At 49.4% G+C, this 25,248-nt stretch overlaps 11 protein-coding genes across 11 annotated transcripts; 4 read left to right on the forward strand and 7 right to left on the reverse strand.

Annotated features, from left to right (window-relative positions):
- Window positions 1-774: 774 nt before the first annotated feature.
- On the reverse strand, window positions 775-3,771 carry N7458_002968 (uncharacterized protein; the record flags this gene model as incomplete). Its single annotated transcript, XM_056906351.1, has 3 exons — window positions 775-816; window positions 890-3,176; window positions 3,227-3,771. The coding sequence occupies 3 exons, from the start codon at window positions 3,769-3,771 to the stop codon at window positions 775-777; spliced, it is 2,874 nt and encodes a 957-aa protein (XP_056770458.1).
- A 357-nt stretch (window positions 3,772-4,128) lies between these two features.
- N7458_002969 (YjgH family protein) lies at window positions 4,129-4,578 on the reverse strand (the record flags this gene model as incomplete). Its single annotated transcript, XM_056906352.1, has 1 exon — window positions 4,129-4,578. One exon carries the CDS (start codon window positions 4,576-4,578, stop codon window positions 4,129-4,131), a length of 450 nt encoding a protein of 149 aa, XP_056770459.1.
- A 605-nt stretch (window positions 4,579-5,183) lies between these two features.
- Window positions 5,184-7,746, reverse strand: N7458_002970 (Chitin synthase C; the record flags this gene model as incomplete). Its single annotated transcript, XM_056906353.1, has 7 exons — window positions 5,184-5,321; window positions 5,368-6,004; window positions 6,062-6,245; window positions 6,294-7,140; window positions 7,207-7,395; window positions 7,506-7,678; window positions 7,740-7,746. The coding sequence occupies 7 exons, from the start codon at window positions 7,744-7,746 to the stop codon at window positions 5,184-5,186; spliced, it is 2,175 nt and encodes a 724-aa protein (XP_056770460.1).
- A 2,885-nt stretch (window positions 7,747-10,631) lies between these two features.
- On the forward strand, window positions 10,632-11,813 carry N7458_002971 (cytochrome P450; the record flags this gene model as incomplete). Its single annotated transcript, XM_056906354.1, has 1 exon — window positions 10,632-11,813. The coding sequence occupies one exon, from the start codon at window positions 10,632-10,634 to the stop codon at window positions 11,811-11,813; it is 1,182 nt and encodes a 393-aa protein (XP_056770461.1).
- Window positions 11,814-11,983: 170 nt separating this feature from the next.
- Window positions 11,984-13,525, reverse strand: N7458_002972 (DUF1479 domain-containing protein; the record flags this gene model as incomplete). The annotated part of the gene is made up of 2 exons (XM_056906355.1): window positions 11,984-13,183; window positions 13,259-13,525. 2 exons carry the CDS (start codon window positions 13,523-13,525, stop codon window positions 11,984-11,986), a joined length of 1,467 nt encoding a protein of 488 aa, XP_056770462.1.
- Window positions 13,526-14,892: 1,367 nt separating this feature from the next.
- N7458_002973 (uncharacterized protein) lies at window positions 14,893-15,997 on the forward strand (the record flags this gene model as incomplete). The annotated part of the gene is made up of 2 exons (XM_056906356.1): window positions 14,893-14,944; window positions 15,006-15,997. The coding sequence occupies 2 exons, from the start codon at window positions 14,893-14,895 to the stop codon at window positions 15,995-15,997; spliced, it is 1,044 nt and encodes a 347-aa protein (XP_056770463.1).
- Window positions 15,998-16,351: 354 nt separating this feature from the next.
- N7458_002974 (uncharacterized protein) lies at window positions 16,352-18,131 on the forward strand (the record flags this gene model as incomplete). The annotated part of the gene is made up of 5 exons (XM_056906357.1): window positions 16,352-16,413; window positions 16,485-16,567; window positions 16,633-16,987; window positions 17,047-17,275; window positions 17,340-18,131. The coding sequence occupies 5 exons, from the start codon at window positions 16,352-16,354 to the stop codon at window positions 18,129-18,131; spliced, it is 1,521 nt and encodes a 506-aa protein (XP_056770464.1).
- A 582-nt stretch (window positions 18,132-18,713) lies between these two features.
- Window positions 18,714-19,424, reverse strand: N7458_002975 (uncharacterized protein; the record flags this gene model as incomplete). The annotated part of the gene is made up of 1 exon (XM_056906358.1): window positions 18,714-19,424. The coding sequence occupies one exon, from the start codon at window positions 19,422-19,424 to the stop codon at window positions 18,714-18,716; it is 711 nt and encodes a 236-aa protein (XP_056770465.1).
- Window positions 19,425-20,254: 830 nt separating this feature from the next.
- N7458_002976 (intradiol ring-cleavage dioxygenase) lies at window positions 20,255-21,364 on the reverse strand (the record flags this gene model as incomplete). The annotated part of the gene is made up of 1 exon (XM_056906359.1): window positions 20,255-21,364. The coding sequence occupies one exon, from the start codon at window positions 21,362-21,364 to the stop codon at window positions 20,255-20,257; it is 1,110 nt and encodes a 369-aa protein (XP_056770466.1).
- Window positions 21,365-21,800: 436 nt separating this feature from the next.
- On the forward strand, window positions 21,801-22,763 carry N7458_002977 (Bax inhibitor-1 family protein; the record flags this gene model as incomplete). Its single annotated transcript, XM_056906360.1, has 3 exons — window positions 21,801-21,947; window positions 22,006-22,076; window positions 22,169-22,763. 3 exons carry the CDS (start codon window positions 21,801-21,803, stop codon window positions 22,761-22,763), a joined length of 813 nt encoding a protein of 270 aa, XP_056770467.1.
- A 1,010-nt stretch (window positions 22,764-23,773) lies between these two features.
- Window positions 23,774-24,759, reverse strand: N7458_002978 (peroxidase family protein; the record flags this gene model as incomplete). Its single annotated transcript, XM_056906361.1, has 3 exons — window positions 23,774-24,305; window positions 24,360-24,600; window positions 24,651-24,759. 3 exons carry the CDS (start codon window positions 24,757-24,759, stop codon window positions 23,774-23,776), a joined length of 882 nt encoding a protein of 293 aa, XP_056770468.1.
- Window positions 24,760-25,248: the final 489 nt, after the last annotated feature.

Below are 25,248 nucleotides of genomic sequence, written 5' to 3' on the forward strand. Positions count from 1 at the left end.
GTCAGTTTCGGGAGGGGGGGGAATTTGGATTTGTCGGGCTCCCACCCAAGTCAGTCTGGGTGACTTCCTGTTTTAGTTCCATGGTAGATGGGATATAGAATGGGATGGTCTGTCGGAGTTCGGGTTTGTTGCAAGTGGGAATTTTCCAGAGGCTGCAATTGGTAAGCAAGCTTGAAGTGTCGATTTCGATTGAGGACCCGACAGAAAACTATGGAAAAGTAAAATGAAGGGAGGGCGTCTTGAAGACACCCGATGAAGGGCGGTGTGGAGCTGTGAAATCTTTATAGAAATTCAAAGGCAAGGAACGAACCTGGGTGTTGAGCACTGGTGATTGAGACCCTGGCGAATGTCTGGATATCTCCAAGAGTTGCTGAGGAGGTGGATAGTCGAGAACGTAGGGGGTAATGTAGATCAAAGCCACCTGGGCAGGTGAGATAACCAGAGAGTGAATGATGGTATTATGGCAGGTGATATGACTGATGCGAAAAGGGTTCTAAGTGTGGGAAAGACCAGAAAAGGGGGAGTGAATGGAGGTCAGGACAATGAAAGAAACAAGTGAAGTTGAGTTGTCACAGGGCAGCTATTTGACTACTTGACTAAGAAATAGCGCTCTGAAGTACTGAACAGGGAATGTCAGCCGGAGAATCCATACGCATTCCATAAAGAGATCCAATTGTTTGTCGTTACAGCCAAGTTTATCTTTGTTGAAGAAATATAGATTACAAACTTAGAAATCAGCGCAAATATATGCACCTCCCAACCTTGGGGAATAGACTAAGTAGCTTTCCACAACATGTTGACCTGCTTTTTCCGAGCCTAAAGTCAAAGGGGTCAGTATGAATTTCCCAAATACCACCATAAATGTGAGCGACTGAGGAGGAAGTCTTACCATCGGGGCCAAGAAAGTGACACCAGCCGCCAAAGCCACCACGGTCAGAACAAGCTGCAACTTGGAGAAGCTCTTGCCAAGAATATCAAAGGCCTGACTAGGCGTGGCGCGGGTGCCATAGATATCGCCTCCAAAGGCAAAGATAAGGCTGGTGCTCTCGAGTAGAGTCGGGCGAGACAGGACAGTCTTGATGCCGGCGACATCGCGGGAGTGGGTGAGGTACCACTTGCCGTCGAAATCCAGGAATGGGGCATAGCGGAACAAGCCCTCTTCCGCTTCGGCGGAGGTAGGATCCCGATCGACGGGGCGGCGAGGGTCCAAAACAGGGCGGGGAATACCAACAATGGCATTCGAGGACGGGAGAACACAGAGAAGCTGGCGGGTAGTGATGCCTTGGCGAGTCTGAGTGACAGCCATATGGGAGATGGGCTCGGCAATAACAAAGGACTGGGAGACAACGTGTGGAAGCGGAAGGCTGTCGCCATGGACGCTGTGAAGACTGGAGTAGTTTCCGGCCGAGTCCAAGGGGCCACGGTCATTCACAATGGGAGATTCGTAGAGCTCGGAGACTACGAGCTGGTAGCCCTTGGCGGAGGACTCGCCGACGGCATCGCCGAAGAACGAGTAGGCAAACCAGTTCTCGGAGATAGCGGACGCAATGGGCTGGGTTGGGTCAACGCCGGCTCGGCTAACAGAGTACAAGACCTTGCCGGAAACGCCGTCGAGCAGATAGAAGCCAGCAGTGTGATCCTGCTCGTTCACGGCAGTCACTAGCACCAAGTTGGGGTTCAAATACTTGTACAGAACGGAGCGATCGCCGAGCACCTTTCCGATCGAGGCAACGGGGTCATGCGAAGGGCGACCCACAGCCTTGATGACCTTTTGGCCTGCAGGGGGGACAAACTCCCACACAGGAGACTTATTGTCCTTCTCAGCCCATCCCAGAACACGACCATCGTTGCTGGTGGTGACCAGGAAGCCACTGATATCGTCGAACGGAGCGACAGGAGAGCCATCCTCTTGAATGCCCAGGGAGCCAATTCTAACCACCGACGAGCCTACTTGTTGCTCAAAGGTGGCAATCGACTGGAGCTTGACATTGGTGGGTGCAGAGCGTGAGATAATCTCTCCCGTGGAGCTGTTGACACGTACCGAGCTGCCATCGCCGATCGAGATTTCCGCGGATCCAGGGGTAGTCAAGATAGCCTTGATGTCCCAGTTCGAAGTCGTCTCGGCCTGGGTGCTCCACTTGATAGTTCCCTGGCGACCAGTATCCAGGGCATAGACGCGTCCTTTCTCGGTGGCCACAATGATTGACTTGGCAACGCCGAAACTATCGAGGTTGGAGACTTCGTCAGTCAGAATGCTGGTGACGATGCGCTTGGGCAGCTCCTTGAGCCAGTCGGGCAGGTGCTGGAGATCCCGGAGGTGGCGCTTCACACGATGAATGTAAGCACCAATCAAGCTCTCGTGGCCCTCAACCTCCAATTCATGCACCAAGTCCTCTTGGTCCTCCTCTTCCACCCAAGCAGCAGCCACGGTATAGATCAGAGCCTCGGGACGGGTCCACTCAGTCTGGCCATTACGGATCAATGACCAGTCGCCGGACTCACGGAGAATAGCGGACCGGACAGCGACAGACTTGCCCTTGGTTACAACATCTGCTACTGCATGGATTGCACGATCGGTGGAGGACACGTCCGCGTTCCAGCGGCCCAGAATTCCATGGGATGCCGAGGAGACGACAATGGCTTCCGAGTCCGTCACCCGAGTGAAGTACACATTGGCGTCAATGTTGTTGGCCGCCACGACAGACTGACCTTGCAAGTAGGGCAACTGGTAGGCCTTAGTGACCACGGAGGATTTGAGATCCACATGGAAGACCTCTGCCCAAGCTCCAGTCTCAGTCTTGTAGTGAATCAGGAAATGTGCGAGCGAGTTGAGCTTGTGGGGGGCATGGACTGTGATTTGTTGGACTTCCTGGCCAGAGGTGTTGTCGATGGCGATGGTGTTGATCTGCTTGGTGCCGATAACGTTGACCTTCAGGGACTTGAGCGACTTGTCAGCCCAGACGATCAAGGGTGACGCGGTATTAGCGCCGACAAAGATGATGGACTCGTGGGATGTGATATCGTTCTCGGAATTCAAGACCACATGACGGCTCTGGCGACCCGTAATTGGATCCAGTGAGGTGACCTTGAGTCTGTAGCCCTTCAACATCGCAGACTGGAGCGAGATGTAGAAGACCTCCGTGGGCGAAGAGGACACCTGGAATGCAATATCACCACTGGAGTTAATGGTCAGCGTAGTCACAATCACAGCTCGCGGCATACAAACCTGTTATCCTTGTACTCCCATTTAACTTTTCCAGAATCACCATCCAATCGCCTCACAACTCCAACGCCCTCACCAGATGTAAGTGCGATGGTATCTCTCGAGGCAGGCGTAGTACTGGCATCTTCCAGTCCCAACAGCTCGATATCTACCACCTCACCATCGGCAAAGTGATTCTCCCAAATCAATTTTCCGTCCTGGGCGCTCCATGATGAGATGGAGCCACCTGTCGCACCCACAACAGCGTTGTTGCCATCGAGACCTCGCAGGATTCCTGCCCCGCTGGTGGAAGATCCAGGGCGCGAGATATCCTGGCGCCAGATCAACGAGCCATCGCGAGGGTTCACAGCGCCGATAATTGACTTCTCGGAGATCGTGTAGAGGAGGGATGCGTTCGAGGAGGAGGAAGGCTTCAGGAAGAAGGTCGAATCGGGGGAGGGGGCGCCAAGGAGGGCATGGTGGAAGTCAATGTGATTGACCTCATCGTGATAAATGGCCGCCGCGGGCGACAAGCACGCGGCGATGAAAAGCGCCGCCTGGAGCCGCATTGTGCTATGAACGGGGCATTGAAGGGCGAGGTGGGAGATGTGGATGTGTTGGGTTGAGCTCGGGTGGAGCGCGGGCGGTCTCTCCGGACGCTGCGTGGATGGATGACTGTCACCACGTTCCACTCTCCGCTTGAACAATATCCATAAGGGACCAAAATCTTTCATATTGATTATAGTTTCAAGGCGTTATTCATTTTATTTTATTCCTTGACTTAATGTTCGTTCTTGTTTCACTTGACTGGGGCATTGTTGAAACTAGTGCTTTGCTATATATTTTCTACCCTTGGCCACCCAGTCCATAAGCGACCTAAATTCCAGCTAAAATGAGCCCGAGGTAGGTGGACTTGATTTTATGGATTAATCCTCCTCTGTAATTGCATCAACCTCAATTTCAACCAGCATATCATCATCGACGAAGCTGTTGGCCACCACAATCATAGTAGCGGCGGCGCCAACTTGGCCCCCGTTATGCTTGCCCAGAACCTCCCGGAAGGCTTCTCCAACGATGCCGCAATCTTCTTTCCGACTCACAAACATCCGGCACCGAACTACGCTTTCTGCACCTCGGCCACCTACAGCCTGGATAGCTTGAATGATCTCTTCCAGCGTGATCCGCGTTTGCTGGCGCGCATCTCCAGGGAAACGGACTCGAGGTGCCTCAGGCGGGGAGTTTGGGTCTGCCGCAGTTGAGCCAGACACGAAGATGTGGCGGCCATGTCGCACGGCGCGATAGTAACCGAACTTGGCTTCCCACGGAGAGGAGGTACTGTAAAACTGCTTTTGAGAAGAGGATGTTTCCGAGGCCATGATGAGCTTGGTTGGAGACAGATCGAGGCTTGGGGCGTTAATTAGTCTTTGGTCAGCTGACAGATGGCCACGAGGTCAAAAGAAGCTTATCTGTACCTGAATCAGGAAAATTGCCTGAATTAATACCAGGGTACGTAGAAGATTGAAGTTTTGATATAATCCCTCTCCTTGAAAAGCTCTTTCTTCATGTGCTTTATACCTCCCCCCGTAGCCCCGCCAATGACCTCGTATAGCCGAAGCTTCCTAAATGACTCACTGCGTGGATAATTCACGAAAGCCTTCAAATTTGTGGCGCTCAGTGGACCATTTTCCACAAAGGGCCATTCAGAAACTTTATTGTTGGCCTACCATCCTCGCCAGCCTGCCATGCTGTATGTAGTTCCCCCTGATGCCCGTATGCGGTATGCTAAGCATCAGGTCACCAAAATTAGGAACTGAACATCTTGAACCAATATTCTACCAACCGAAATGTTATTTTCCGAACGTGCACTTTATATTTTGATCAATTGAAATTTGACCGCAGATTAGGTACAGATCATATAAGTGAAAGTGAACAGTCTAGAAAAATACAGAAGCAAAGGGGCTCGAAAGAGCACGGATTTCCCTTATCGTCTGGAAAAGCAACACAAGATGCCAACTTTGCCAAGGAACCACAAGGCGCCCATGAACCTGAAAATGGACAGACCCGAGGTGGCCCAGAGAACGACCCGGAAATACCACGCGGTTCGGAGGGTGGAAGTTGTCTAGGAGGATTAGCTTACATTCCTCTATGCGCTAGCAATCACGTACCGTAAGACAAAGCTTCTTGATTCCATCATTGTTGATGCATAATGCCAGCAACCCATTGCTGAATGTCCAGAGCAGCACGAGATTAGTTCTGAATGCTTTGTATGAGTCCTCGAGGGTTGTTTCATCCTTTTCCTCCGGCTCACGCCACGGAGCAAGTGCCCGTTTGACTGTCTGTTCGAATTGCACATCGATATCAGCCTGTGGTTTGTCAAGCTCCTCCACGAATGGCACTTGAGCATCCTGCTTTGTCTGAGCGGAGGGTAGGGCATCTGCTTTGTCGGATCCCTTGGTTCCCCACGAGACATCGTGCCAGTTGCAGAATGCGTAGACCATCAAGATGTTGATTGAAGATGGCATGCCAAGGAAGTAGGCCCAGGAGGATGTGAACATATGCCACGGGTCCCAATAGAGGAAGCTGGCGATGAAATAGATCCCGTATGTGGACACCAACGCGACCAGGACAACTCCACCCGTAGAAGAGACAAATTGTTTCAGAAATGCTCCAATGCCGTCCTTGAGATTGAAGCTGAGGTTTTCTGGAGTCAGTGCCTGTGCGACGAGGTAGAATGACAACACCAGAATATAGAACTGAACGATGGAAAAATAGATTAGCGAGAGCGTGTACGGTATTCGGGACCTAGACGACCTCTTGTGAGCAAAAGTTCGACTGCACATTTCTCCTTCGTGGACTTACCCTTTAGGTCGATTGCCTAGAGCTAGAATAAATTGGAGTATGAGAAATGTGATATACCCAAATTTAAGAAATGTGTTGAAGATCGGTGAGATTTCGCTTCCGAATGGCCAGGACTTATAGTGGTTCACTGCACTTCGAATACCAACGATATCCATGATGACAGAGGTGGTAAGCCAGTAAGATGCTAATAATGTTAGTATAGTGTATATGGCTGCCGTTGCTCAAAACAAACCTAGTGAGAACCATGTCATGATGAGCTGACACACGTTGTAGACAAATTGGACGTGAAGAACAAATAGCCTGGGGAAACTGTGACCACTTTGGTAGATACGATTGAAATGCATCATTGAATACAGACCAGCTGCAAATGATCCGTTGAGCCAGCGTCGTCTTTGCGAGAGAAATTCAGGAGGGCTCTCAGGCACGTCCGTCTCTCCTTTCGATGCTTTGACATAAGTAAGTCGCCAACGACAACCCGCTTTGGCGACCAACTCGAAGCACAAAATCCTATCCTCGGCCAAGAACATGTTCTTTTTGAAAATGTTCATGCCCTCAATTCCCTTCTTTCCCAACCTCCCAGACAGGGTATGGTCGCCATGGAAATATTGTTCCAGTGGCCTCCCAACAATCGCTCTATACCGGTAGGCCGAGAATGCCCCTGGCAGAACGCTCACATATCCGAAGCTGCTTTCCAAAGGCTTGTCCAGAATGTTAGAAATCTTGTATTCGAAATTCTGCGCCGCAACGATCGGGTTCAAGACTTTTCGCCAACCGGGGCCAAGAAGGGCGTGAATTTCGCCGCAAGCCCCACCGAGATCCTTCTCGTTGTAGAATGCCTCCCATAAAGTAAGCAAGGATTTATGACCTGGTTTCGTCCCTGCATCAATAAGAATGCACACTTCTGGGTTGAGGATGCGACCAAATGCATTGAACAGCCACCGGTGCGAATTAATCTTCTTGCTATTCTTTTGTTTAAGACAGAAGATCATTTGAACTGGTGGGAGATTTGTAGGGTCGTCTTCGAACGGTCGAATCAATTGTTGCGTCGGAGTCACCGATAGCTGGGTTGTATATTCGAACTGCCAGCAATTAGTGATGCAGAAGGTGGGGCGTTATCTTTCACGATCAGGGCATCAGATACTCACAATGTGAGCCACCGTCTCTCTGCCATCAAGATCATGCTTCATCACGCCATCTTGGTAGATACCAATAGTCGCTAGTAGATCAAGTGTATTCTTGTCACACGGCTTGATCCCATCGAATACGAGGCAGACCACAATCTTTTGCCAGGCTGGACCTCCTTTGTTCCAGAATTCGGTTTTCTTGAGGTTGACCTTTCACCGAGTGAGTGTGAGGTCAATTATCAATTGATGACATAGAGTATCATGCTCGAGCCTCTTAAATAGGGATGGCCTAGGTAAAAAGTAACTCTGGAAAGACTCACAATATCACGGACATTCTGCATGACTCCATGCAGTGTTCTTGCAGTAAGAACCTTGTCCTCATTGTAGTATGTAATTGCGATGAGCATCTCGGTATGCCGGTTGTACATAGAAGGGCGTAAGTTATATCCGTGTTGCAGCGTAAACTCGTCAGGGTCACATGTCGCAGCAGTGTCTTTTATCACCCGTCAGTGTCGCCCCCACGTTGAAATCAAAGCTCGATAACAGCGACTTACACCTCATATGGGTGAACTCTTCGTTTTGCCCCTCTTCAAGGTCACGGTATTTCGGCTCAATAGCATTTCGTATTGCGCTTGGGACGGGATAATCAACGCTCAATACAGTTCCCTTGACTAGTTTGATTCGGCGTGTAGGGTATCGACGTAGAGTGCTCAGTGCAGGTGTCTGCCTTTGAGTCCATCGTTTTGAGCTCGTCGAATCTGTATCAAGGTTTATGGATTCAGAGGGCTCTGAGTCCTGTGCTCCATGTATTCCTCCATAGTAAGAGCCAGTTGATCGGCTTGTTGTGTCACTATATGATGGAAGATATCGATTCTGGCTGCTCAAGTTGGGATCGGACGGGTGATCAGAGTGGCTCGGGGGAAGTAGAGACTGCATGAAGGGTTCCTGTTCATCGATTTCGGGGCTTGTCTTTGGCCAAGTATGAGAGACATTAGATTATCATCCGTGCCAATTTTCACTCTGATATTTTCTTACAGGAGGATGTGGTGGGGCTGCTCTGACTCGTTGGCCGGAATGAAGTGGTCGCAGAGAGGAGTGATGCTGGTCCGAAGGAGGATCCATCATCCGTCAGTTTTGATTCACACAGAATTGAGATGCGCAGGAGTAGAGTATATAAGAGGAATATTAGAGTTACTGATGAATGTTTAGATGAGCCCAGGAGGTAAAAGTTGCCTAACAACTTGTCAGCGGGAAATAGGATATCTAGATCATTTAAGGCAGCTAGGCGACCTGACACTCCACTTGGATGACTCTATCCAAAGTAATTTGCAATCGGCCTTTTCTTGGGCCTTACCTATCAAATCAGAATATGAACGGACGATACTTGACCAATCAGTCGAGGTCTTCGATTGACGGGAATGACCGACTATTTCAAATCGGCGAACCCCACCGGCCTTTGTTTAAGACTGGGCTGTTTCTGTACGCCGACGGAAAGGATCAGGAATCTCCAAGTGACTGATGGTAACCATGCCACATGTCAACTCCTTGTGAAGCTGAAGTGTCTTTGTTGTACGAACCATCGGACCTGGGAAGAATATCTATTCTTGTACCTTTCCTCGCTTATGTCTGTAGCACAGAGCGAGAGCCGAGGGTTTCATTCACAAGCCACGTCCTCAATCTTGTCTGCTGACCATTTATTCTTACTTACCATTCATTCGTTTAACGAGCTGAGTTTTCTGAAGCAATTCATGCATCCACTTTAAGTTTCTTATGCTTAATTCTCCTGTGTAGTGGGTGGATAAGTACTCTTCGGCCTGATGATTGGCTAGCACCAGAGGCCCTAGCAAACGGGCAAGGAAGCTCTCAGCATCGGATTTTGCCAGCTTCACTGGCGGTACTTCTGCAGCTATCCGAGGGCGTCAAGCTAAATGATAGAAGTTTCGACTTAGCTTGGGTTTTGTCAGACCCGTTTGCCTTTCCCAGGTCAAACAAATCCCTGATTAATTGACCTGTGTGAAATAAGACCATGTGTCTGACAGGATGCGATCTACTGAGCTCGCCATAGCCGGAAGAGAATCCTGATATCTAGAACATCGGTACATTCATGTATCTAAGTAGCTAACTCTGGATCAATGCGTTTGCCCTTGGAAGATACCACAGGAGCCAGTTCGGGCACTGATTCATTCGAGAATTGCTAATTTGACACCCCCATTTCTGGACATCGCTAGCGATGTAACTTTAGTAATATCTTCAATACTCCTCCTCCCCCCTTCTTTCCTTTGGAGATTGCAGGGTTTCTACTACTAGGTTAATATCGGCGAGAGCTAATTTGACTTACGGCCTACCGGAATCAATCACTCTCCTACAGAATCTCCTGCCAAATACCCTGCTTTATCTCGTGCCCAAGTACGTGAAATTACGACCTCTCTCCTCCTCCTATGAATGCGACACAAAGGTGGTAGTAGTAGTAGAAATCCTGGAATCTCCAAATGGAGGTATTGGAAGATAGTAATTCAATTATGGCGCTTAACTTGATTTAGAAACGTGGGTGTCGTTTTAGCAATATTCATTCATTCCCTTCCGCGTAAATACTCGGATAACCCTGAAAAGGTTGTTTGAACACTCCAGTCACACCTCAGACCGTTCTTAGGCCTCCAAAGGCTCGAGCTTTAGCCTGTGATTTTGGATGCATGTCCACGTTGTCACGGCCCACTGATATTTCATGAGCCCCCTTTAAGTGACTAGATTCTTTACCCCGCCTGCAAGTCCCTTTTGAGCTGCAGGCGGTGAGTAATTGACTTGAGAAGTATTGGCCCCTTGTTTCCTAATTGTCTCCCTATTTGGTTTTCGGAGGTTGTCATATCTAGCTGATCTCTCCAAATTGGTCACGGTGGATCTTCGGCTGATAATAGGCGGGTCTGTTCTCATGGAGGCTGGGTGTTTAACTAGAGAGCCTCTGCCCTGACTACAGGATTGATTGAGAAAGATTCATAAACCTCGCTCCGAGTGTCGTCCAAGAAATTTTAGCAATTAATATGGCGTTCCATGTCACTGCCCAGGTCTATCCCGCCTCTGCATTGCTTGCAGCATTTATTTTTATACTCCTCCTCAGAAATCGTTTCAGGAAAGGTCTGAGAGATATTCCCGGTCCTACTGTTGCCAAGTATACCCGGCTATGGAAGCTTCATAATGTATGGAAAGGCGACCACCAGAATACCGCAATTACTTTGCATAGGAAACATGGAAATCTCGTCCGCATTGGACCCAAGCACATTTCAGTTGGAGATCCCAAGGCCATTCCCATTATATATGGCTTGAACAAAGGATTCACTAAGGTATTTGGCCGTCTTGCAAGTATATGAGTAGCATAAGTTACTGATACATGAATCAATTTCCAGACAGCCTTCTACCCTATCCAGTGTATCTCACGGAACAAAAAGCCTCAGATGAACCTCTTTTCCGATCGCGACGAACAACATCATCGTGAACAGAAGCGCTTAGTTGCGAATGCCTACAGTTTGAGCTCTCTTCTTGAGATGGAGCCTGGGGTCGACTCATGTACTCGGATTTTCCTTGACAAACTTGGTGATTTCGCGGACCGGAAGACGCCAGTTGATTTGGGCGCATGGCTTCAGTATTACTCATTCGATGTCGTTGGAGAATTTGTCTTCTCCAAGAAACTTGGATTTCTTAAGGAAGGGCGAGACGTGGATGGTATGATTCAGGCCATTCAAGGAATGCTCGTTTATGCCAGCCTTTGCGGTCAAGTTCCAGAAATGCATCATGTCTTGCTTGGCAATCCGTTATTCCCAATCTTTCTGCCCCAGATGGAGACCTGGAATTCGGTGGTGACATTCAGCCTGAAGGCGATTAATTCACGTTTATCATTGAAGCGTGATGGAGAGCTAGAGAAAGAGGATTTAGAAGCAGGGAAAGACATGATGTCCAAGTGGATGATGGTTCATCAACTCAACCCTGAGAAAATGACTTCAACAGATGTGATGGTTCACCTCTCGGCAAACGTTTTCGCTGGCTCTGATACCACGGCTATCGCTCTCCGTGCAGTCTTCTATTTCCTTCTTCGCAACCAAACAGTGATGGCCAAACTTATTGAGGAGATTAACAACGCCACACGCGAAGGGAAGCTGAGCGATCCAATCTCTTACCGCGAGTCCATGACCCATCTCCCATATCTAGGAGCTGTTATCAAGGAGGCCATGCGTCTTCACCCATCTACGGGACTGATCATGGAGCGCCATGTTCCAAGCGAAGGTGCAGTTATTTGCGGCAAGACAATTCCCGCCGGAACAGTTGTGGGCATCAATGCATGGGTCGTGCATAGAAATCCCGAGGTTTTTGATGAGCCCGACACATTCATTCCAGAACGCTGGCTGGACAGCTCGCCCGAAAAGCTCAAGGAGATGGAGCAGAGCTTCTTCGTCTTTGGCTCTGGAGCACGGACTTGTCTGGGAAAGAACATTTCCCTAACGGAGATGCATAAGATGATACCGGAGTTATTGCGTAAATTCGAGATTAAATTGCACAATCCGGAGAGGGAGTGGAAGACGAAGAATGTCTGGTTTGTGCAGCAGGAAGGTTTGATCTGCGACATTGTGCGCAGAATCTAGGTATCTTGAGCTTGTTGTTGTTGTTGTTGTTGTTGTTGTTGTTGTTGTTGTTGTTGTTGTTAAGATCCTGTATTCCTCTACTGCGTCTTTCTCCATACTTAGGTAAACGATAGTCAATGCAATTTTGTTTCCTTGTACATATTCGCTATTTACAACACGAAAAGAACAACCTAACTCCGTTTCAATGATGGCACAAATATTGTTACAGGCCAAAGCAAGCCCTGTTGGCCGATCGCACGGCCTCCCTTTTCGCCCTCGGTCATAGCTTCGGTAATCTCCCAAGGCGTGTTACCCAGGCCCATTGCTCGCTGGCCATCACCGTTTAGTGAGGACCAATCCATAGCTCCATTGAAACCAAACTCGCCAGGGCCACCAGCACCAGGGAAATCCCACGGGGGTGAGTAATCAATAGCAGCCTGACGCTGCTTGAGAAGGTAGTCGATGTTCATGTCACACACAGGAGTGGCAGGGATATAGAGCACGCTAGAATCACCCTTGCCACGGTGCTCCTTATCGACTGAATGGAGCATGTCACAATGCCATGCAACAAAGTCACCGGGTTCAACCGTCGGCACCGACACCATGGTCGTCTCCAACTCCAGCTGTGGATGGGTCACCGGGTTGTACTCCTGGCATGCACCGGGAACAGAACCAGGGAAGGTGGAATCCAAACTGGGTTGTTGGCTCTGGACATCGAAGAAAGGACGGAGGATTGTATACGCGGTGCTGTGAACAATCATAGGGCACACACGCAGAGAGCCCTCGCCGGGGGCAGTGTCGGACATGGACATCCAGCCCTGGAAAAAGCGAAGCATGGAGCAGGCGCCAGCACCGTTGTACAGATCCATCTTGGCATTTAGGCGGTGCTTTGCATCCCACGGGTCATATTGTTCCCAGTTGCCCTCCAGGATCTTGGTGTACACGCTCGAGTACTCGGGATCTTCCCAACGCTCAAGTGAGCCACCATCAACGTGTGGTCCGAGGGCAAACTTGGCATCACCGGGATCTCTAATGCGCAGACGATCCGCATAAGTGAGCGGATTGGACGTTGACAGCTTTGTCTTTGGGTCGGATGAGTGCCACAGGCGTTGGAGGAAACGCTGGGTGGTGAGCATGTTAGGATGGGCACGAGCTTCTGCTTGACCTGGAGTCCAGTAGAGCTCATAGACAGCTGGTGAATCAGCCGGGAATGCCTTAACCCGCTCTCTATTGGTAGCGATGTAATCACGGATACGCTGCTTATAATCCAAAGCCTTGTCGCGAGGAATGACATTTCGGATAACGGCAGTACCGCGATGGCGGATCTCTTTCATTGTCGATTCGGAAATTGTTCCCGAGACGACATCAGCATAGTCCACAGAAGGAATAATCTAGAAGCAGTCAATACAATATCCATCTTTCACAGCACAATAGAGCGGCATGCATTAGATGGAATGTACACATACGTCACTGCCCTTTGTCCGAATCTTGTCTACTTCTTCCTCCAAACTGGGTAGCAATCTCTTCCAGCTCTCGGTCAAAGCCTTTTCATTCTTCTCAAAGAGCCTGCGCTTCAAGTCTTGAAACCGCGGGGGAAGAGGCTCTGGCTTATAGTCCGGTCTTAGACTTGGAAAAACCGACGAGATGTCACCAGCGGCTTTGGTTGTCTGCGTCGCAGTGGATGTAGATGCTGCACGAGCAGCTGCTTTTGAGAGAAGCTTTGACATCGTCATTGTTAAATGACCGGTGATTTCGCAGAGATGTAGAGATCTCCTTCGTTAACTCCCCTCCACTTATATATGCCGATGGGCCATCATGGCTTGTATGATGGAAATGGCGGGAGATTACTATTTTAGGAAGGCACCCGCCCAATGTCGGGTGCATTTCCAGGATTAGTTTAGCCTCATTATCTTTCCGCAATTCGCGCCTTCTGATTCGACGAGTCCATTCCTCACTCTTCACGAAGAGGGTTGGCCCTTCAATGTGCTTGAAAAGAAAATCTGGTTGATTCAATTCCTCAATAACATGAAAGGGGGCTTATTTCACTCTATAGATCAAGCTTTTTGTCCTAGTCTAATCCCCAGACTCCAAGGAATCTAGCTTATGTAGAAACACCTACATCCATGGATGGCTATGCCGGCAAAGACTCATATGTATGAAGAATCTTCTGTGGCACAAAATATGCATAAACTTGAGTTTGATTTGGAATTGGGACACAAATTAGATTGAAAATGCTCTTCCAGACCAGTCACCATATGGTTGACTTTTGTACTGTGAGTTTGCCTTGAATAGAATATAGATGTAAGGAGTACACAGAGGGCCTTGAGAGAGGTCTACCTGCTAACCTGTTGATGAGCTGCTGTGTAACCCACACAATGATACTTTGAAAATCGAAAGGAACCAATCAAAATTAAATCACGTATGGGGAATCAGATGTGTCCAAGGTCAAAGAGTCTACATATCGATTGCCGATGTACGCTCTGGGGCCATCCAGTCTTCGGCCTCTTTAGGAATTTTACCCGCCGTGATGCACAGCATTGCGGGGAAGGTATGAGATCATAGACAAGTAGTGCAGAATCCTAGCTTTCAACATTACGGACGCTCTGTTGAGATGGTTAATTCGAGTATTCTGCTTGGATAGCACTCAATTTACTCTACAGCAGTGCTACTGTAGGATCTATTCGATCGAATGCTTGTTGAAGACTCGGTTATTACTATTCGCGAAGTATGCAATACGAAAGAGGAAATTCTGGCGAAGGTCATTCTCGCTCCACTGCTGATCTATAACAAAGGTTCGGGGAGGAGAGAGCACACCAACTAAAAGCAAGGATAGAAATCCATGCGGTCAGGCGAGTTGCAAAAGGAAGATCCTCGGGCATCTCGCCGGTCTGACTCGGGCGACTTGCCTGGTAACCGAACGGCTAAATTCCCCGCTGGGAGCCCCTCTCCTTCCAAAACGGTTATGCTACGCGCCATGATGGATCGCTCCAATGGACCCCGAAGTCCCACAGGCCGTGTGGTGCATACATAAGAGCAGCATCTTCCCGGCAGGGAGCCAGCCGAGCCACGAAAAGCTACATAATACCTCTCAACTTGCAGAATGGCCCTCTCGGTTAAAGAACGAACCGCCATTATCACTGGCGCTGGCTCTGGTATGTCGGCCTGTAGATTTCTAGACTCCATCTCGTAGACCAAATGCTCATGACTGCCTAGGAATCAACTTTGCCTACGCCAAGTTACTGTTACAAAATGGATGCAATGTGCTAATTGCGGACCTGGCTTTACGAACTGAGGCCAAGGGCTTGGTCGAGACATATTCCACTGGGTCGCCGCGAGCCGTTTTCCAGGAGACCGACGTGCGAGACTGGTTGCAGCTGGAGCGCATGTTCCAGGTAGCTGAGAAGGAATTCGGCGAAATCGATATTGTCTGCCCTGGTGCGGGAGTTTACGAACCAGTAAGTGTGACCAAAGGACGAGAACCGACCCACGAACTACAAATCTACGAAGTAAAGACCACCCAGCTAACTAGCTGTCCCTGCATGACACAGCATTGGAGCAACTTCTGGCGCCCACCTGGCTCGGCGCCCAGCAAAGATGCGCGTGATGGCGGCCGTTATGCCCTGGTCGATATCAACATCACACATCCCATCCGCACGTCGCAGCTTGCAATTGCACACTTCTTGAAGCACCGCGGCAATGGCCGTCCCAAGCATCTCGTCCACATTTCCAGTATCGCTGGCCAAAATCCCGCCATGGCAGCGCCGATCTACGTCGCCACGAAACATGCCATCAACGGGCTGGTCCGATCGCTAAGCAAGCTCGACCGACTTGGCATTCGCGTTACGGCCCTGGCACCCGGTGTCATCAAGACACCGCTGTGGACCGACCATCCTGAGAAATTGAAGATGGTGGATGACAAGGCAGATGAGTGGGTAACGCCCGAAGAAGTCGCAGAGGTTATGTTGGCGCTGGTGCAGCAAGACCAGGTGAGCGAGATCATCGGCGATCGGTCGGGCAAGGGTCAACAGTATAAAGTTGCAGGGGGAACGATTCTCGAAGTATCGAAGACGGTGCGTGAAGTCACTGTATTTAACGATCCAGGCCCTGGAGACCGGCCAGGCAACACGGCGTCCGACCACGGAGCAGTGGAGGAGGAAAGTTTCCGTCTTCTGTTGGAGGAGGGATGGGGACAGGCCAAGCTGTAGTTTAGTCAATTGCGACGCGCCATCACATCATCTGCAATATCGCTGAGAATCATGATGTTAGTAATACATTGGTCCAAGCGAAACTAGGCCCGTAGGGAATGTCTCAGTTGCGTAGTGAGGAGGTAAAATGGTGTCAGACATGCGGAGAGCGGACAAGTCAGGTGGCGCCGAGTTATCGGGCCAGGCGTGAGATAAGACAGGCCACGCACGGCGCCGCTTCTTCTCTCCTCAACTTCGCCCCTCGAATTCACAACCACGTCAAGTCTGTCCGGCTCCGCTGGCCGTAGTCGCTGTCAGGGCTGATGCTAGATCCCGGTTCATCGACGCTTTAGACGTGTGAAACATCTCTTTACCATGGAGGAGGAGGCCTCTGTCGGGGTTGGCCCTTCCGGTTTGCCTCAGAACGGTGCGCGATGGTATGTCTTCACACCCCACAGTCTCTATAAGCCTGTGTGGTTGTGTTGGTGCTAATGGGAAACCCGAACAGGCGCACTGCTCGAGGGAAAAGAGCCGTTGGAGCTGGTGGAGAGGCTAGTTGGGCCAGTAGCGTGATCAATCTGGTCAACACGAGTGAGTCAAGACAGTCAAGAGATTCGAGCGATACCAGGCGCTAATATCATCCTTCCTCGTTGTAGTTATCGGAGCCGGTGTACTTGCGATGCCACTCGCTATCTCGCATATGGGAATCGTTCTAGGAGTCTTGGTGATTCTATGGTCTGGAGTGACGGCAGGATTCGGTCTCTATCTCCAATCTCGATGCGCCCAATATCTCGACCGAGGCAGCGCTTCATTCTTTGCCCTGTCGCAATTAACATACCCCAATGCCGCCGTGGTATTTGATGCTGCTATTGCGATTAAATGCTTCGGCGTTGGTGTGAGCTATCTGATCATCATTGGCGACCTCATGCCCGGAGTCGTACAAGGCTTCGTGGGAGGCGAACCTGTCTATGACTTCCTGATCGACCGCCATTTCTGGGTGACGGCATTCATGTATGTTTTCCACGCCTGCGACCCGAATCAGCGCCGTACTAACATCTTTGGATTGGCAGGTTGATTGTGATTCCTCTTTCCTACTTGCGCCGATTGGACTCCCTCAAGTACACCAGTGTTGCAGCCCTGGTATCCATGGCCTACTTGGTCGTCTTGGTCGTTTACCACTTTGTTAAGGGTGATACCATGGCGGAACGAGGCCCAGTTCGCGTTATTCACTGGGCTGGCGCGGTCCCGACATTGAGCAGCCTTCCGGTTATTGTCTTCGCTTTTACATGCCATCAAAATGTATGGACTCTGTCCCATGTCTTTTGGCCCTTGATAAGAAGACTTGCTAATAATCTTCTCCTAGATGTTCTCCATTCTCAATGAGATTAAGAATAACAGCCACTTCCGCACAACGGGTGTTGTGCTTGCCAGCACTGGTAGCGCCGCTGCAACCTACATTCTAGTCGCCATCACGGGCTATCTGTCTTTCGGTAATAAAGTTGGTGGCAACATCGTTGGAATGTATCCCCCTGGAGTTGCCGCTACAATCGGGCGTGCTGCAATTGTCATGCTTGTTGTTTTCTCCTACCCACTCCAATGCCACCCATGCCGAGCCTCTGTGGACGCCGTGTTGAAATGGCGTCCAAAGTCACAGCCTACTGGCACCGAGGCTTCTCCCCACCGTCATCCCCTGCTTGGTCCGCGCGGTACCCGCACACCAGAGCCGATGAGTGACCTTCGTTTTTCGGTTATCACCACTACTATCCTTATTCTGAGCTACATCGTCGCCATGACGGTATCTTCCCTCGAAGCTGTTCTTGCATATGTGGGAAGCACCGGCAGCACAAGTATCAGTTTCATTCTGCCGGGCCTCTTCTACTACAAGATCTCTTCTCCTGATTCGCCCACCCATCGTGGCTTACTGAAAGAGGATGATGAAGCTGTTGACGGCCTATCTGATGACGATGACGACGACGATGCTGATGGCGAAGGCTCCCTGGCACGCTCATTAACTGAAAGCGGCCTGTTGCTCCGCAACACTCGTCACTGGCGCAAAGCCTTGCTACGACGCCTAAGTTTGGGCCTAGCTATGTACGGCGTTCTGGTCATGGTTGTGTGCCTGATCACGGACACATTCTTCATTGCATCGCATTGATCAAATTTCCCTTAATTGCTACGATATACCTCGCTTGGACAGGCTCAGGGTTGCTGGGTCATCTACGTTCTGTGTGCTGTATACGACAGGAAACGATGCTTGTGACTTTTCTCCTTTCTTGACAGACTCCTTAGATTTCTTCCTTCTTTTCTGGATATTCACTGGCTCCTTCAGCGCTTTTTTCCTTGCACAGTTCTGGCATTATGGTTTCGCTTCGTTCGATCTAATGAATGGCGTTCGGGGCTTTCATGTACTCCTCGTGTTCTAAATCCCGTTGCTTCTGATAATTCTACCAGAACAAATTGATTTTTTTTGCATTTCAAAGGCGACCGCTGGGATTTCACTATAGCATGTGTTGCTAGTAATCATAAAATGACCCCAATTCTCATCCCAGCCAGCTCAGAAGGTACTTCTGGATCTTTCTCGCTCCCAGTCCAACGATCCTGGCCCCCAACGCTTTCAAGCAAATTTCAACTTTATCTCATCCTTAGCAAAGAATAGCATCATTGATGCTTCCAGAACTCGCAGTGCTCAATCTCGGCCTTCCAAGGAGTGCTGTTCACACGAGGTGCCACAACAGGATCAGCGCTCAGACATGAAAGTCAAGAATTTGCCAATAACGATTGCCATGGGGAGATCATCATAGCTCTCCCAGGATAGATTCTCGTGGAAATCTACTGTACCTGGGTGATGACTGATCGCTTCCATAAAGACGTGAAACTGGACAAAGGGCGAGATTTCATCGGAAACGAATTGAAGATCGTCCAGGAAGATCTGCCAATGTTCGACAAACTCCTCGGCGCTGTCATTTTCTTCGAACCAAAGCGAGGTCCATTCGGTCCACAGCCAACAGTTACGTGACCAGGTCGGGCTATCGCACCAGTCCTGGACCTCCCTGTATGCGGCGGCGATGCTTGTGATTCCTGAGATCAGCTTGCGGGGTGTGGGTCCCAGTGTAGACGACAGCAGGAGAAGGCCGCGGGCTTCGAGCATTTTCCATGCGTTGTGGGCATTCTGGGCGGTGGTTTTGTATCTGGAAACCTCATCCTTGGTAACGGCTTCTGGCAGCTTGCGCTTTTTGCTAGCAAGGTGTTGACTGATTTCTTCTTCGCTGAGGATCACAGTAGGCCGTTCTGCGGGGCCCTCAATGAGGTTCCAGATTCGGGGATCGCAGGCGTTGAGGACGACGCGAAGGGCATTGTTCCATTTGTTCCAGTCAGCCTGACTTCGTAATTCAGGTACCATCTTTGCCATGCTCAACCAATCATTGAAGCTCGCGAGATTTGGAGCCATGATTGTAAGGACGTGGAGGATTGGTGAATTCGATGGTAGGTGAGGGTTGTTGAAGGAGGCTGCTAGTACCGAAGTAGTCAGTCGATATGTGGGATGAGGAAAGTTCGGAAACAGGTGACGGGGTCGATGAAGACAGATTCGTCACGGAGAGGTACAGGGTGTGCGAACGCTCGAGAGCAGTGTGAAGTGAGAGAGATGTAAGAGGGAGGAGATCATAGAATTTTCAACTTCCGCTTTGAGAAATGAGCATGAACGAGTGGAAAACATTGAGCTATCGCTCCTTCATGTCACCAAGCAACAAGATCAGTAGGCCACAGTCCAATAGCTTGACTGAAGAGATCGGAGAAAAGAGTTTGCAAGGTATGCTCGTCTGCCTCTCTTCACCTGCTTTCCTCAATATATTTCATGTAGTTTCTCAAGAAATCTCTGGCATTATTCGTTAGATTACCATCTAAAGAATAAGTGACGGAAATATCTCGAGGTGTGGAGGAATTGTGAGACCTGAAGAACTCTACTGTATTTCAAAATTTACAGATGGGCCCTCATTTGTGGAGCCTTAGGTGAGCGACACTGGGCGCTATCCACGACGGCAGGCTTGGCGATGCTGTATAGACACGCTATGACATTCGCGGTACTATTGAAGGCACTGGCGAGACCGTGCTCGGGATGATTGAGGAGGATGCATTGGGCGCTGGGGTGAATGATCTGGAGATGGATGTCGATGTTCTCGTATTCTACGTAGATAGTAGCGCAGACGAACACCCTGAAGTTAGGTCGAAAAAGATTCAGGTATATCAAACATATAGAAAGAACGTAGTGATGTAGAGAAACTAGGCGGACCTCACACAGAATTGGCGGAATGAACGAGCAAGCCAGAAAACAAGGCCTAGGCCTAGCACTCCCACAAGGATCTCTCTTGTGCCAGGCTGATGAGGAAGCCAGCCATGGAAATGAGCCACACCACCATGATCTGTGAGAGTCGCAGCAGATTCCGCTTTGTAGCTGGCTGATAAATCAATCCCCATGGTAGTCCAAGCCAGAATGCCATCCTCCAGTGAGTGGCCGAGGCGAGTATAACTCAAGATGGGGTCATAGCCACTAGCACTGTTCACGTCATTGAAGATGCCATCCTTGATATTTGGCGTGATGCGGACGTTGTTTGTCTTATAATGAGCAGTGGACTCAACAGCCGCGATCAAGTTCTGGTCAAAGAATAGCTGACCGATATGAGCGACTTGGCCTCCAGTCACAGTCTTGTTGGGCAGAACAGTGGCCCCAACATGCGCTAGAACATGAATATGCGTTGCACGACCAGGGTAGTGACCAGGAAATACGGTAATAAACTGAGCAGCTCCGTCTTTATCAGTTCGCTGTATGCCTCGAAGATATGTCTTGTCGAGATTAGAGTCATGGCCATCGTGGTGGTGGCCGAAGTCTTCAACACCCGAGTAGCTTCCGGTGGCATTGCAGTTCCATATTTCCCAATATACGTCCTCAACAGGCTCACATGTGTGTATATCGATGAATTCACCGTCCAAGACCAGTGGAATTCCAGGCTCCCCGTCAGTGACATTGGATCGGATCAGCTCGCCATCAACCCAGAAAGGGCCAATTGTGGCCTCGGGAGTAAGCAGACAAGGCGGGCTCTCAGACGAGGATAGCACTTCTTGGAAAACGGAAGAGCGGATCGACTTGAAGAGACCTCCAGCATCAGAAATACCGCGATACGAATTCACTATCGCTCTCCGGCGAGCAGCAGCGCGAGTATCGATGCCACTGCGCTTGATATGGTCGGAACATCGGGCCAGCTTTTGCCTTGCCTCTTGAACGAGACTACTTGAAATAAGAGACCGAAAGTAAGCACTTTCATCATGACTGCCAGGATGAGCTGTAGTCAACGTTGACAGTTGCAGGAAAACCAGTAAGCAGAAAGTAAACATTGTCGGAAGATATCGTGGGAGAGGTCAATCACTGCAGTTTAGTCATGTAAGAAGGAAAAGATGCCATGCTTGTAGTGATCATGGGCGGGGCTGGAATATATGCGCCTGTAAATTCATTGTATTCGTCATCCCACCCTGGAAAGGTTAGCGCCTCGAAATCATACATGAGGGTAGGCAAATGAATTGAATCTCAATAGAAACGCTTGACCCGAACTCCACATGCCGAGAGCTTTAGAATACGCTAGTCTTAAACAGGCCTAGTTGGTTGTCTTATCGATACGATCTATCCCACGTGATCTCACGTCACATGGCCCCTGCGCCCCCAAAGAAGAGCGGTCATCGCCTCTCAGCCTCAGCGCTTGCTCATCTACACATCTCTCTAGGTCCTCGCCAGTTCTTTACGTTGTTCGAAGCAGCGCAATAAACCAGCAACATCATGGCTGCGAACGCTCGCTATCAGCCCGCTCCTCAGCGGGACTCCTTTGAGGACGAGCCATACACTCAAGCACCCCCATCTTACCAGGCTACCTCGACTGAACCGGAGCCACGCACCGAAGATGACAATCTACCTGACGACTTCAAGGTACGTAGATATTTATCCAGAGACCCTTGAATGTTTAGCAACTGACCTTGATTCTCAGTTCGGAGGTATGGTCGCGGAGGGAACTATTGACATTCGGATGCAGTTCGTTCGTAAGGTGTACTCTATTCTGTACGTTAGGCTACCCCTCCCCTTTGAGAACACCTGAGCGATGTATTCATCGCTATTTTGAATATGCCACTAATTTTGTTTCACCTCCACAGGACCGCCCAGATCCTCCTCACTACTGTTCTCAGCTCGATTTCGTTCTTCAACGAGTCATACCGAACCTGGATTCAAGGCAACTTCTGGCTCATGATCATCTCCATCTTTGGCGCTCTTGGCTTCATGCTCGCAACCTACTGGAAGCGCAAGTCATACCCAGCAAACCTGCTGTTCCTCTCTGGTTTCACTCTGATGGAGGCGTACTCTATCAGCGTTGTGACCTCGTTCTACGAATCGCGGGTTGTCGTGCAGGCCCTGGTCCTTACATTGGGCATCTTTGTCGCGCTCACGCTCTTCGCATGCCAAACTAAGTATGACTTTACCAGCTGGATGCCCTACCTCTTCGGCGCGCTGTGGTTCATGATCCTTTTCGGATTCGTGGCCATGTTTATGCCGTTTGGTAGCACCGCCGAGCTCATCTACGGTGTGCTGGGTGCCTTGATCTTCTCCGGTTATATCCTCGTGGACACCCAGCTTGTTATGCGCCACTATCACGTTGAGGAGGAGATCGCCGCCGCCATTGCGCTGTACCTGGATATCCTGAACCTCTTCCTGTCGATTCTGCGCATCCTGAACAGCCAGAACAACAACTAAACGGACAGTAGTTGGTTTGCAGGGATATAAAGCCATCTCTCGGGCTTCATAGCAAGTATTCAGTTCGGACTTATTTTGGCAAGCCTGGTCCTCCAGATGCTTCTCCAAGCTGGTATCACAGGATATGTGATTAGGTTTCTGCATTCCTTCAAGATGGTAGCTTATGGCTGTCGTACATAGTCTTATCTCTTTTGCCTCTCGTCTTCTTCGGGTTTAGTTCTTCCAGTCCAGACAGATAGCACCACTCGCAAATAATATGGTTTATTGATGGAACTATTGGTCACAAAATACTAGACTCGTTTAGACGTTTCCCATTGCGTGCGTGGTTTATCATCTCGTCACTGGTCTCGCATCGCAGCGTGATGCTTGCAGCCGTATGCGCAAATCCAGCTTCAGGCTAGAGAACCGAATCCCAATCGATCCATTTAGTAATTGAGTCTCTTTTGCCTGCACTTTCCTTCCACCACTGGGTCGCTGAAACGTATTCTCCCAGGAATTATTCAAAAGTGGCCCAGCAGGAAGTAGAAGGGAAGGGAGGGCACCGTACGTATCGGTCAACTAGATTTAATTCCTTAGGGAACCTCCTTCCAGGTGTATATTGGAGTGGAAAGCTCCACCAGCGGAGGACCAAACCAAGGCGCAGATGGTCCATGAGTGGGCATAAGAGAAGGGTTATGTCCCACAACTGCCAGTCATCGCAGTTTGTTCTCGCCCTCTCTACGTAGTACATAAATTTGGTATGCTAGGCTCAATACTTAGCGCGTAGAAGGGAAAGAAAAAGGGAAGCGGCTTCACTATAAACATTGTATATCTCAATTCTGGGGCGCTCTGGTGGCAACATTCCAATCTTTGCTCCATGCTCTTGTAAAACGATTTCCATAAGTTGCAAATTATGTTGTAGGTACATAGATGCTAGAATTAAGGCTCTAATTTTAATCATTTCGTATCAGGAGTATCGGTAGCATGACAACTACCGCTGTTCATGGGGCAAATTTGGGGGAAATGGATTCTCAACGATGATGCCCCCTCGCCTTATGGCCTGTGTGAAGGTCACTCCGTTTCGAGACATCACACTTCTCAGCACCAGATCCATTTGTCGCGTCAATTATTCTCTGAGCCACGCTGTTCTGGTCTGAGGCTGTGATTTCGTCTTCACTCTTCGTCCAGCCAAGTTCTGTTGGGAGTCGCTCATGCTCTGTTCCATGAAAATTTGTAAGCGAGAAGGCTGCAATGCGTACGAGAATAGCCTCTAGTACTGCAGTAAACTCACCAAAGAAATACTCAACCCAAGACTTTTTGACAATCCCGGAAATTTTGTCACCAAACACAATAATGTATGCCGCAGACTCCCCGTAAGTATTTGGCAGAGCATCCTTCGAGAGCGCAAATTCCGGATTCGTAGCATTCGATGTATCAACACGAGCCTGGCGCGCAAGAGCCGCTTGATGCACGTCAATCAAAGGTCCCTTCCAGTAGGACCGAGTCTGGTCGAAAATGGCTTGGTTGAAACTATGGTCGTCTCCGAAGTAATAATCTTGTCGGCTGCACCAGAACATTTAGTTTCTATCTGCCTGGAAATGGGCCGAGTCAACATACCTCAAGCTTGCATCATGCTCCACGATATTGTGGCGAGTAAGGTCGTCGAGAGAAAACGTGGTAGCATCGGGATCCAAGGTTGTTGTCAAGGCCGCCTGGAATTGCATTTTGGCAAGGTCTCCATTGAGATTGATGGCAGACTTCAAGGCATTGAGCGTTTGCTCTTCGGTGATATTTTTGCCGTTATGAGGAAGATAACCATGGTTTGCTAAAGTGTTCAACATAGGACAAGGTGATCGAACTAGGAAGTATTAGGCATCAATTAAAACCTCAATTGAACTTGATGCTTACCATCTCCTGGGCCAGCAGTTTTCCACTGGACCAGAGGGTGGCCTCGTGGAAGTGAAAAGGCAGATACGCTCGCGCCAATGGCTGCGCACAGTATGAGTATCGTTTTCATATTTTAACTTTTGAAATCAATAATCTTGAGAAGTTATGGTGAGGGACCGTTAGAATTGTACTTCATGGGAGATTTATAAAATAAAGAAGCTTATCCGCAACAGTCCGTGCGAATTGGGGTCATAATTTCATTGAAAGAACACAGGTACAAACCCACCTCGAGGGATCGACACGTTCCGATGTCGATCAGCGGAGTCACTACGCCAATAAGCAGGAAAATAAACCAGCTCTAGGCTACATTGAGATCAAAGAAAACGGACTGTGCCGATAGGAGTACTCCAAGTTGGCCATGCCATCGAGTTTTCCCGTCGTTCAAACTATGATGAATCCTGTATGCTGTTGCTTATTTACATTTCTTGGTCAAATGCAGCATCACTTACATACTACATTTACTTAGTACCAGGAGAACTTTCGCATTGCAAGAGTAGAGATGTAGAGATTTTCTTCATTCTCCAGTTTTCGTGCATACAGGGATCATGCTGAGCTATCT

Source organism: Penicillium daleae, assembly GCF_028827525.1.
Source record: "Penicillium daleae strain IBT 16125 chromosome Unknown utg000002l_segment0_segment0, whole genome shotgun sequence".
NCBI lineage: Eukaryota > Fungi > Ascomycota > Eurotiomycetes > Eurotiales > Aspergillaceae > Penicillium > Penicillium daleae.